The sequence below is a fragment of the Rhipicephalus sanguineus genome, chromosome 5 (assembly GCF_013339695.2).
Source record: "Rhipicephalus sanguineus isolate Rsan-2018 chromosome 5, BIME_Rsan_1.4, whole genome shotgun sequence".
In the NCBI taxonomy this organism is placed as follows: domain Eukaryota; kingdom Metazoa; phylum Arthropoda; class Arachnida; order Ixodida; family Ixodidae; genus Rhipicephalus; species Rhipicephalus sanguineus.
In genome coordinates, this window is record NC_051180.1 from 84,723,303 (window position 1) to 84,736,268 (window position 12,966).

Consider the following 12,966-nt stretch of genomic DNA (forward strand, 5'->3'; position numbering starts at 1 on the left):
GAAATTTCTGTGAGGAAATGAGTATGAGAAACAGAGGCAGAATTCACAAATTTCTTCCGTAAATGCTCCTTGTCATTGCTCGGCCGTGTTCGCTAATTATGTGCCCAGCGTCAGGATTGGCTGAAAATTCGTCTTAACGAAGGATTCTAGCGTTAGATGGTTATGTAAGTTCAGGCCCATTTGTTAGTTAGAGACCGTAGAGATTTGTACTTACGCTTGCACCCTAACGCACTCACCCGCCCAGTGCATAAAAGGAGTAGGCGATGTTACAGTTTATTTTAGCGTCATTGCAGCCACTGTATCCTAGATGAAAACACAGTTAAAAATTAGAAGGTGCGTATCCATTTATCCTATAAAGCATCAAGGAAAACTTCTCATATAGCCAAGAAAAGAAAATGCTACAAAAGTGACGGAAAGAAGACATCCGCTGCTGTCTATTTCGGGCGACGCTGTTGGGCTGGTCCCGAATCGTTGCCCTTCAAAGAAGAGCTTATGGCTTGAGGGACGTGGACGTAATTAAATGATCTCTCAAAGTAGCTTGTGGAAGGTAAGTAAATACGGAAGATAAAGCGAAGCGTAATAAGGAAAACCAGCGGACCGAGCCCAAATGTTTACATCGAGAAGACGATACTTGACGAAGATGACGAGTACTTCCTGTTTTGTGTATTTTTCTTAAAGGAGCGGTTAGGTAGGGTCTACTATGGTGCGCCCCTGTTCTGCAGATGTCACAATATCTGCAAAAGAGGCGTGGTTGCAGCTAATTTCGATGATGAATGAAGCGTTCCTTCGAACGTTGACTACAAGTACAGTAGGCGCAAAGCAAGACCAGCGCAGTTTGATGGAGGCGGCTGTGCTTCCTGCTTCCTTAATCACTTGAGGGACAGTATGCATCCGTTCATCGCTGTGACGCAGCCAGCTCGTAACGGCAATTGTGAGGGACCTAAATGCTAAATTTTTCTCTCTATTTGTGCGTTCGCAGCACGAGGTAATCACGGCGCTTATCGAGAGGTTTTGTCTGGCTGCCTACGTTGCCGTGAAGAGGAAGAAAACGAACGTTGTGAGCTCGTTGTCCAAGGTTTCGTGAGCTCGGAACGTTCCAACACTGGGTGCGCTTTGACAATTAGCGCTGTTTTCCGTTCTCTTAATTCCAGATCATGCGTTCGCTGGAGAATTATTCCACGCTTTCCGCATGTCGCAAAGGTCGCCTGTCCCATTTCGATGACGGCAATATGCAAATGCATCCGTGTTCTTAGATTTAAGTGCACGCAAAGAGAAAAAGAGAGAAATATGTCTCAATGAAAAGCTGGAGATGTTAGCCTGGCTCTTCGCCTGACATGCTACTCCAGGTGCTGGGTGAGGATTATAACACTGATAAACACATCGCAGCACATAAAGCCACACACACGCACATAGATTGCACTGCTTAGAAAGTTTCGTTCATGCTTGTGGCCCGCAAGAAAGGCAACAGCGCTTTCGTGGCACGTAACGCACAGGTGCTGATTGGCCATGGGCCCAGAATATGTCGCAGCTCTAAGCACGAGTCGCGTTGTAGGTGTGAGGTCGCCTTCAGAGACCGTCTCTCTGATGCGTATCGCATACATACGCACAGAACGTGTTTCAGGCCTTTTGGGATGTTACATTCATAGGAGTGCGCCATGGAGGAAGGAAAAACTAAGGAGAGGCCCTGACGTCACATTCGTGAAGCCAGGTGAAGCCTCCGCATCGCAAACGCCCGCATTGCCTCCTAGCGAATTAGCAGCGAAACATTTCGCGATATCCGTCTCGTCGTTTGCTAGCGCATGCGCGCATCGAGCGAGTCGCGAAACTTTTGCAGCCTTTTTTTTTGTTTGATTTTCGCCATGCAAGCGGCGTAGTCGATTCACGCGTGCTGCTCCTTCTGTGTGTTCGTTAGGAAAGCTACGAAATGCCCAGCTGTTGCGTATACCCTGTGCAAATCGCGTGCACTGCGGACAGTACTGGGTGGCACTTTTCATGTGTACGTATACGTTCGCTTCATTACTGATCACTAAGGCATGGTATTTGCGTGCGAAGCTCTCGGATGTGCGCTCTGTTGCTTCTTACTCGTTGTGTAAACTCGGAACACGCGTGAAATCTTGTTTTTGGCGTCTGAGGCGCCGTACATTCCATGCGCTGAAGGCATCGTACGTTTTAGAGGCTGTGTCGTTCAAACGAAAGAGCAATAAACTTTTGTTGTTATCGGACTACGTGATGTATGTATTGTGCGGTGTGCGCTCGCTGCGTGCTTGTGTTGTGTGCGCACTAGAATTACAAACTTTACGTGCACGATCGCGTATACAATACAGAGGTGTCTTCTTTTCGACATGAAGTTACGCCAACTATAGGTTGGCGTTGCGCCGAATAGATATACTGCGCTCACTCCATATACACGAGCAAAGAACCGCTAATCGGACAATAGATCTGGAAATCGGGCTACAAGAAAGGAAAAGAAAGGCCTAACGCCCAGTAAGACGCGTAAGTCACTCCTAGGTGAGTTCGAATACGATGATGCAGGGGCTGAATGTTTTTGATTACGGCACGTACCGGTACTTTCTGTACTGTTGCACAAAAACGCTCCACGAAGAACTTCAGCACGCACGAACAGCCTGGTAAACGTCTGCTTGCAACATTTTACTGCGTGCGAACCGCACAATACGAGCTAAGTTTACGCCGGGACTACAAATCCGAGCAGAAGCGAACCACCGCGAAGAGCACGCCGCGGGGCGTCTGCTGTTTTGTTTGCCCCATATCGGTTTGTTTGCCCCATAAATCTGACGTCACTTCCGCCACACTTTTTGCAATGCATTGGGATAGGATAGGGCCTCTCCTTAGTTTTTCCTTCCTCCATGGAGTGCGCACAGGGGGGGGGGGGTGCAGGGGGGCGGCCGCCCCCCAAATCACCTAAGAGGGGGGCGCAAAATCGGCCCCGTACATTGACCCTTCTAGTTACCTAAGAGGTGGGGGGGGGGCGCAAAATCTGCCCCATACGTTGACTTAGTAGGGCGGGGGAGCGCTACGATGAACCTTCGCCCCCCCCCCCCCCTGATGGGGAACCCTGCGCACGCCTATGGTTACATTGAACGCACAATGTTGAGTACGACAGCTTAATTTTGCTATTAAAGCAGTTAGTATAGGCGACGTTTAATCTGACGCGGTGTAGGCATGTTTTCTCTTGTCTGTTAAGGTCTCGCGGCGCATCGAAGGCACACGATGGATCAGTTTTGTAAAAAGGTCCATACTGGTGACTAGCATATGTCCAGAGGGTCGCTGGAAGCGCCAAGCGTGTGCCGATACGAGTGTCGCTGCGTCTTTTCTTGAGAAAGGTATCTCGACTATTTCTCTCAGGCTTCGTCTCCACCTTTGGCAGCGTCATCAGCCTGGACGTTGCCTCGTATTCCGCAGTGTAGAACAATGCGGTAATTCAGTTCGCAGGCTTTGTCGCATAGGCGTTTGATGTCCATTACGAGCTATTCCTGCGTGCTTGGGCACTTCAGAGACTGCAGCGCCGCTCTTGATTTGGTGAAGACGACCCAAGGCTCAGCTGTCTGGTCTACGATTGTCACTAATCCCGTTAATCGGGTTGCCAATCGCCGGGCGGATTCTAAGGGCTGGCGTCACGGTCCTCCGAAAACGCACCACGAAAGCACGGACAACTTAGAGTTGGTCCTTTGGTGCGCCAGCGAACGCCGGTTGTGGTCCAAAGACCGAGTCAGAGCCGAGAGTCGATAACACAAACGAAAACGAAATATATTCTCAGTTAAGGCAATACAAATAATACAAACACATGCACACTCGGCTGGTACCAGTTATGGTGTTTACACAACGGGAGCTAAACAAACAGATCACACGCTACGAATGCAATCGCATGCATTACAACTATTCAACGACAGTTAAAGTCCTGAATAGATAATGGCGTATCCAGTCCACAATACTTAAACGGTAATCGAATGCTTCTCTTCAAGGAAACACTCACGCCAGCTCCAGCGTTGATCGTCGTAGCTCAACCGTCGTCGTGACTTGTCACGGCTCACACGGCGTCGTCATCCAATTCTTCCAGATTGACGATCGACTGACCGCACACCATCATAAACACGTCTTCTTTGGCTAACGAAGCCACACTTCGCATAACTTCACCATCACCGGGCCACTCTTTCACTCTCTGACTTCTCGACCCCCTGTCTGCACTACTCGACTCTCGTCGTTTGCACGCTTTTATCTCTTCTTCCCCGGTTTCCAGAAGCGTCGGGAGCGTTCTTCGGCGTGCAATACAGCTAAGGCTACAGAAGGGGCGAGAGCTTTCTCGTAGGTTCGAATCGCGGCGGCACCGGTCGGGGATGCGTCCCCCCTTCCTTCTAGAACCATCCAGGCTTTGCCGGGCGTTCGATCGTGTCGACGGCGTCTGGCTCGAGTGGGTGAGGAGGATGCGGCGCGCCGGCGTCTTTTGATGCTTGTTTTTTCGTCTTTTGCGCTTCTTGGGCGAGCGGTTCGCGCCGTTCTGTCTCGTAGCCAGCTGAAAGCGGCCTCGCGCGCGCTTTATAACCCGCTAATTTGTGACAACGATGTAATAAAAAGCAGCCATTAGTACAGCCAGTTAAGTGGCTGTAGACGATGTACGGTGACTGAGAGTGAAATAAATGGTGACATTGGCAGACGGAATCCGGACACCGGAGGCAGATGATGCAGGTGAACAGAGCTGTCACTGTAAATACGACGGTTAGGCTTGTAGCTGTTTTGCACGTGCTGTAGAGTGAAATATATTAGTGCTGGTCCGGATGTAAAGAATTCCAGGTAGTCCATGTCAATACAGAGTGCCCCAAGACGCGAAGCGAGGTTCGTATATTTACATCGTAGCGTTGGTCCATTAAACTTCAAAATTTAACTCTTTTTGCGTCTTCGCTGCTGTTGGTTTACCAACAGGAGCGAAGATTAGTTAATTAGTTAAGCATTACAGCACCAATTAGTTAAGCATCACAAAAACTTCGGAAAGGTGCTAACTTACAATTGTTGATTAGAATTGGATAGATCTGTCTGCATTTTTACATAAAACCCCGTTTCAAAATAGAAATATCAAAGTTGGCTTTGCTTCGTTATGCAAATTTCAGTCGAATTTTCTCATCTGCGAGGCCATTTTTAACTGTGTCGGTCAAAATGCCGCTCCGTTGACACAGTTTTACTTTTCTTCTCCGTATATTTAGATGGCGAAGCGAAGAACGACTGGATGAAGGCCTGAAGATAAAAGAATAGTGTCTCAATACGTGAACGTCGACAAGTGTGAACATTGGATCGTCGTCAGCTTAACTGATTTTACCGGCAGACAGGCAAAGCAAGCTCACTTTCGAGCGCTTCACTACTGTCAGAGTAAAAGGTGAAAGAAGGCAGATTCCGGGGATAAGTATCTTTTTATTGAACCAATCCCACTACGTAATAATATTTTATATGGTGCCTAGGATGATGATTCGCTTGTATGTACACGGATGAGTTTGATGCGTATTTACAAAGTGTCATCTTTCCGCATTTTCTCGTAAAGAGACTTCAGCTCGTCGAGGTCCATGTAGCAGCCTTTCAGGTGCCTGGAACAAATCAAACGATATAAATATATCAAAATCGTGTTTGTAGGATGTGCATGGAAATCATGACTTCAAGAGCAGCTAGCAATATGCGTCAGGGCTGAGAAAGTACTGGTGCCAGCTCAAATTGCACATCCTGTGTTCCGAGTTTCTATTATGATTGTCAGCGTATAAGCTCGTGAATTTCATTTGTGGGCCTTTTTTCTAACTGCACTCCTGATATGCCAGAGCCTAAGGTAGCAAATGACTCGAGAACTTCAATAAAGTCACCAAACAGACCCGGAAGGATAAACTATGCTCAGCTTCCAAGCCCTTTAAGTCACGCTTTGCAAATACAATAATTGTACTTATTCCGTGAGGTCCCCGCGAATTATCACTAAGCATCTATCTTTCTTTCTTTCTTTCTTTCTTTCTTTCTTTCTTTCTTTCTTTCTTTCTTTCTTTCTTTCTTTCTTTCTTTCTTTCTTTCTTTCTTTCTTTCTTTCTTTCTTTCTTTCTTTCGCGATATTGGTGCCAGTATAGACACTCGCAGCCCTGCATCGTTTTCGAGATGTGCTGTGACGGCATGTGTAACTCACTAATTTAGGAATGTTGGTATTATTCCCTTTCAGCATCTAGCGCACAACGCAAGACAAGGACCGAGTGACAACGGACGAAGACGGGGCGCTAACTCCCAACAGATTTATTTTCAGAGCGTCTCGCGCATATGGGCGTCATGCTCTGAAAATAAGTCTGCTGGAAGTTAGCGCCTGTCTTCGACAGTTGTCACTTGGTCCTTATCTTGCGTTGTGAGCTAGATGCTTAAACGGTATGTCATTTGACACATGGTGTGTTAAATGTTTGCCTACGGTTTTCAATGGGCATAGTCACCACCACTACCGCATGCACGAGATACACCAACGCAATGCTCACCTCTCAACTTTCGTGGGGTCGTAGCTCGTCCTTCCGTGCAGGATCCTTCGGTTGTTCAGCACGACGAGATCGCCGGGGCTCAGGTAGAAGGAGTACTGCAGCGTGCTCTGCTCGATGCGCTGCGCAAACAGCCGTAGTGCCTCGTAGTACGTGGCCACCTGGTCTTGGGGCAGCAGTGGCGGCCGCATCGAGAACGGGCTGTAGTGGATGTCTTTCAGCTTGCCCATGTAGTCGACGCTTATCACAGGCCACGATTCACGGAACCACCTCTGCGTGAAATCAAGGACCGATCCTCTTCTTTACTCCACGTGTCAGTGCTATAAGTGTGACGCATGTGTGTCCGGAGAAGTAGCAATGTCAGAAGCAAAGTTCGTTGTTGGGCTAGTCGGTTAATAAATTCAGCAAATTTTTTTTTGAACTGCGCGAAGACAAGACGAAGTAAAGTGACTTGGAAAATCTGCTCTTCCGGTGTGCCTCTGTGTTCTTGTTTTCATCCTGTCCTTGCGCAGTTTCAAAATTGTGCTGAACAATTTACGAGCACTTGCCCTCTCCTTATGTAATTTTTCATTTCCGCCTTAGTATCCCTTGTTTATTTGGGAGAACTGCTTTCATAGCTAACGGAGGATGTTGCTGAGGCATTACAGTCAATTTCGTGGGCGATGACATAATGTGCAACGTGTTACGTTGCCTTCCAATGGATGTTTCGCATTGCCTTACTGTGGTGAAAATAAGATAGTAAGCTGGCTACAAAAGTTCGAGAAGACTGCTTCAATCGTGCTTTTATGTTGCATTTGATAAGATTCATCTCTTCGTATTTATGCAAGTTTCGAGTACACATCGGCGTCAGTAGCTCAGTGTATAGTATCGCATTTTGGGAATATGCATGCGGTTGATCTGTCCCTTGGCATGGAGGCCATCCTGGCGTGGGCTGAGATGGTAGAGGAGGCCTACTTCAAGTAGGTCCTCCCCCAACCCTCGTCCCACTGCCCCCTTCCCGTTAACCAGGGAAAAATAAAGTTGTGCATTCATTCATTCATTGCCATGGTGTTCGCTCTCATTCAAAAAGACCTGCCTTGTGGAATTTGAACGCGCGTTACATACCTCGTGTTATCACACAGTTAGCATCGGCGCCTCCACTACGACAGCAATCGTAGTTCACATTGCAGTACATGAACATGTAATTCTGTCGCTCATCTCGGAATAAGTTGCTATCTGTAACCCTCTCGCTGTGTATATACTCACGTCTCTCTCGGCGTCCAGGAATGAGAAGATGACCGGCGTCGTGGAGAGGATCTTGAAGTGCTCGGGGTAGTTGTAGCGTAACCACTGAGCCGCGTAGAAGCCGTCCACGAAGAAAGACTTGCCGCCGGCCTCCTGGCCGCTGGTGGCCGGGTCGGCAGCCTTGAGGCAGTGCAGTAGTTGCACGCCCGGGGCTCGTTCCCGGTACGCCAGGTCGGTGTGGTGGCTGAACGGGACTCCCGTGTAAGACAGGTGCGTCTTCGGGTCGGCGTTGTAGCGCACGTCGAAGGTCAAGCCGTAGCCGGTCTCTCGGATGTAGCCCATGCGCCGTGCTACGCTGATGATCTCGAGCTCGTGGAGGGGCACTCCTAAGAAAAGGGATGCGTGCAAAGAAAGCGCTTAAATTTTGATATCGACAGCGTTTTGTCACAAGGATAGGATATGGCTGTTCTTTGAAACCGGAATCTATGATAATTATAACGCTAACAAGGCCACATTTTTTAAGAGATTATGTAAGCTATCTTTATCAGTCAAACGTGGTTAAATCAATGACTTTCATTTCTCGCATTTATTACTCTAGTTTCTCTCATAACACATGTGCCCTTGTGTTTGAAATGACTCATCAGATGTATACGTGATTTTCTTTTTTCCATTTGCGTTATAACTGACGATGTGATTGTTGCGTAGTTATGCGGTTTTTGAACGTCCACATTGTCAAATTGCATTCAATTATTAAGAGTAGTTATAAAAATCTGCGTATGCGCAATACTGGCAAAGAAGCTGTGATGAAAGACACCAGGAGAAAAAAAATAACAATGAGGATAGTTTACCTTTGAGGACGGAGATGCCGTACTTGCACACGTTCTTGAGCATCTTTTTGAGACCGGCTCGTGTGCCCATAAAGTCCTCGTACTCTACTTCAGGGGGGTTCTCCTCGATCTCATCACGATTCCACAGGATCACGGACGACTTCTTGTTCGTGTAAGCCTCGTCCTTGATGTCATCATGCGGCTGCGGCACAGCCATGGGCTCGGCAGAGGAAGCAGCAGGGGCGGCCACCACTTTAACGGGGCTGGGCTCTCTACAGATAACAATAAAATGCCTTGTTACAAAATTACAACGTCAGTGATACGTGAACATCGGAACAATTCGTACAATCTGAATGAATCTATGGGGCTAATACGAACTTTTGAATACGCTCATACACATTGTTCACTTTAGTCGGCTATTGCGGAACTAACTTTACATGTTGGTGGGCAACTGAAAGATTATGATGGGACCCTTCAATACAGGGACCCAGTTATGTTGTAACGGGTAAACAGTTAACTGAAGGCTTGGCTAAATTATATGAACGTTGCTTTAACCTGGCAAACAGTCGCGCACCTCGCATTTTCCAAGGCTTTGTAATATCGGTTAAGTAGTTCATAGCTGATTCTTCCGCAGCTATTGTCTAATGTCTTACGTGCCGTTAACTAAGCTGTTATATAAACTCTAATCTGCACCGGTGTAGTACAGTCCTGTCAGTTTTAATATACAGATGTGTTGAAGTATTTTATTCGGAGCACGGAGGAGCTAACAAGATGAGCCTGTAGCCCGGTACACTTAGTAACAAAACGGCCTAGCGACGGACAAAGATTCGAGACGTACGCTTCTCGCTCCTTCGGCTGGAAAAGCTGGGAAAACTGATGGAGCCATTCGGCCGAGTAGGTGCTGGCATGCGGTGGTCTACGTGCCGACTGGGGCCAGAAGACCTCCAGAAGCTGAGCGTTGTTCTCGACGTCCCAGGAAAGCGGTTGGATCTTGGGGTCTATCTGGGCGCTATTCAGCTGCTTTTCTTGCGTCGGTGGATGGACGCACGCCTGGCACCGGCAGCTGTCCCGCAGCTGTAAGATGAGACAGCGGGAGACGTCAGAATGCCGTCTTCATTTATCGATTCAAATGAGAAACACTTGAGAAATTCAACCGTGATAGCAGTAGTGCAGAACCACATCGAATGCGTAGCACTGGTAAAGGTAACGGCAGAACCACACGGGGCACATAAAAAGACAACATGAAAACGTAAGAGGTTTACCGCTTCGTGCTGTCTCTTTCTGTGTCCCGTGTGGTTTTGCGGTTACCTTTGCTAGTCATGCATCACCAACTGGCCCACACCCACACTCTTCTGCGTAGCACTGGCTTCAGGTCTCTGTATCCTATTACCATTTTGTTTAGCAACTTCTGATGTAGAGTAATTTTGCACGCATCTGAATGTTTTCGTAAGGTGCAACGGATGTTGTTCCTGAATTATGGCCCGATGAAGCGAGAAATTAATGGTGCAGCAGCGCTGCATTACAGTGGCTAACATACATGGGTATGAAAATTCATCGTGGTTTGGACGCAGCTGTATTGTAAGCTTGTCTTTGTTTCACATTATTCGCCGTAATATAAATGTGGCGATACTCACCCAGGTGCTGCTGAACTGACATTTGCTGTTGTCGGAGAAGGTGACGCATAGGGTGTTCTCGCTGGATTTGTACACGTCTTTGATCTTTGGTGGGGGAAGTGAGAATTCTTCGTGCTCTTCGGCGAGAACAGTGCTCATAGAACGAGCCGATCTTGCCGCTGGAAGGATCAAGAGAAGACGAAATCACTCAAAATGTCGATATTTGCATTGTAGTTATGCCACGTAATGTGACCTTCGAACAATGTGCACACTTGCACTTGCGCATATTCTGGCGGGCCTATGGCAAAGAATTCAATCGCCAGTTCCAAAAAACCGGCTCGTAAAGCAAAAATAGGGCCTGTATTTGGCAAAATCCTTTCATCAGTCGTCGACAGGCGCTTTAGTTATCGGTTACTTTAGCAGTTTATATGTTGAAAACTATAATAACTCTGGCGTATACATTTTGTTTCGGTCATATTTTACAAGGCACTAGTAAGCCTCGAACAACATAAGATTTATGCAGATGACTACTGCGCCTAAATAAGATGCACCACACGAGGTAGGATACCTACCTGTAGCTTTGGTGATCGGGACACCGGAAGAACGGCATTGAAGGATTTGCCTCCCGGTTCCAGAAAGAAGAATTTTTCTGCAAACTGGAATGAAAACAAAGTACGATATAAGGAAAATTGCTCGCTGATAGACATGCAAAAGCAATGGGCACTTACAAGCAAACATTTCAAATGTATTTCTCAGTTGTATAGCTGCGCGTGCATTTGTATGGATGCGCGTTTATTTGAACGTATTACGTTCTTTTTTTCTCATCATATGGCGACAAAATTCTGCGCTTTCTCGCACGGCGATATGAGACTTGCGAGTTGGTGAACTATTTTATTGAGTGATACATTGTCGTTTAGCGGTGACAATCCGTAACGTGTGCTAACGTCACATAAGGGGGCGGATATTACATCATATATACGGGACGGTGCTCCGGACTGCATTTCGATGAAAACAGAACATCTTTCCATGAACGCTACTGAACGTGAACGTAGGATGGAATCATTTTTGGGGCCACTTCTACGGACCACCCCTTATCTAAGTGATTAAAGAATTCCCTCTGATCCAAGGAACCTCCCAATTCACCACCTCTATCGAATAACTGTACGACAGCGTTCATCGCATAATAGGCATTTTTAGCTGAGCATTTACGATCCGCTCCTGTCAGACCTGTGTATGCTAGCGATTTACACATAAACGCGTAGATGGAGCTGTAGCGCGCGTGCGCAGAACGATCGTACTAGCAGCGGAACGTAGAACGCATCTCTCGCTCCGCTTATTAAGCCAACTGAGCGAAGCGTGAAGGTGTGTCACTCGGTTTCGCCTTCGTTTTGCAGCCAAGCTGACCGCGTCACGGAAGATCCGCTCGTCAAAAACGCGAAATCTATGCAGTTTGCTGCATTCTCTCGGGGCGCTACATCTGCATGGGGCTGAGCGTAAGCGACGCTAAGCTAAAACCATCTAATTACTCTAATGACCGGCTCATCGGTTCACACGTTATCAGCGACCCACATGTTGGGCTCCTATAGAGCTGTTGCTTGGTGGTCTTCAGCGTTTCTGAGCTCAGCAACTTTTCTATCTCTAGCCCATTGTTACGTTCCAGGTCGCGTGCCCTTTGGACGGCAATCGACGTGCACTTAGGTGCAACACAATGCAAAGATAAACGGCAAGGACGCGTGAGATAATACGAGTGTCACGTATGCCGTATGCCGAACCGAGGCTTTCCCGGGGGACCTTTAGAGGGTGACGTTCGGGGGATAAGACGCGATAACGCCGGCAGCACGAGGATGGTGCTCGACAGAACTCCGTGGCAGGAATACCCACGGGGTAAAAGTGCACTGAGGACAATGTTGACAGGTACTTGGTCGTCATTGGCGCAAAATTCACTCTTGGCACTGGTTATCATTCATCTCTCACCAGATAACAGGGCGGCCACAATTTTGCGTGTCTAGCCAATCTCACTGTTGTAAAAAAGAAAAAAAAAGACCAGCTCCTTGCCACAATATATCAGAGCAGTGACGGACATACTGAGTGTCGAGTATTCTATATTGCTCTATTACATCTCGTTGTTGTCTGGACTGGTTCGAGCAAGCATCTTCTCAACGACCTTAACTCCTTGATTTAACTGTTGTTGTAGCTGTTGCTGCTTATTGGTTTTCGACTTGACATTTCCTACCCTCCCGAGATTATATAAAACCCTACTGAGTAGCTGAGCACCCGGCTACCAAACATTAAGAGTTCGGCTGAAGAGCTTGGAAATTTGTATAAAGGACATTCGATAGCTATCGGCAGATGTGTAATAAGGCTGGAATATGTCCACTTCTTTTGATTCGATGTTCTGTATTACAGACAAATGTTAAACCTACAACAACAGTAACTTATTCTGCATTTACATACGCATCGGTTGAAGCTACCAGGACAAGCGCAAAAAATGTTTTAGGCGACATTGCAATGTGCGGTATTGTCCCAAATATTGTCCCAAACCCGGCCCTTGGTCCCCGTCCCGAGAAAGCCGTGTGAAGCGAGCCAAACACTGACGCCCTTATCTCCAGTAACTTCGGTAGGCTGCGGGAAGGGTCCCGAGGGGTCCCCTCTTATCGCTTTAGCTGCCATGTGTTCTCAGTGATATAACAGCGACGTAGAGATGCCATAAAGCTAGCAAACAAATACACTCGCTGTGTAACGGCACTTCTCGCTTCAGCTACGGACACAAGCGGCACTGATAACGTATATACTTCAAGCTTCTTTCCC

At 47.4% G+C, this 12,966-nt stretch overlaps 1 protein-coding gene across 2 annotated transcripts; it reads right to left on the reverse strand.

Moving 5' to 3' along the window:
* Nucleotides 1-5,398: 5,398 nt before the first annotated feature.
* LOC119393928 (gamma-butyrobetaine dioxygenase) lies at nucleotides 5,399-10,391 on the reverse strand. Of its 2 annotated transcripts, none has more exons than XM_037661121.2 (6): nucleotides 10,180-10,391; nucleotides 9,384-9,619; nucleotides 8,567-8,817; nucleotides 7,740-8,104; nucleotides 6,498-6,766; nucleotides 5,399-5,588 (listed from the first exon to the last, which is right to left on the reverse strand). In XM_037661121.2, exons 1-6 carry the CDS (start codon nucleotides 10,315-10,317, stop codon nucleotides 5,510-5,512), a joined length of 1,338 nt encoding a protein of 445 aa, XP_037517049.2. In that variant the 5' UTR covers nucleotides 10,318-10,391; the 3' UTR covers nucleotides 5,399-5,509. The 2 variants fall into 2 exon arrangements, with proteins under 2 accessions (XP_037517049.2, XP_049271486.1); XM_049415529.1 differs by having other exon boundaries at nucleotides 8,567-8,813; nucleotides 9,380-9,619.
* Nucleotides 10,392-12,966: the final 2,575 nt, after the last annotated feature.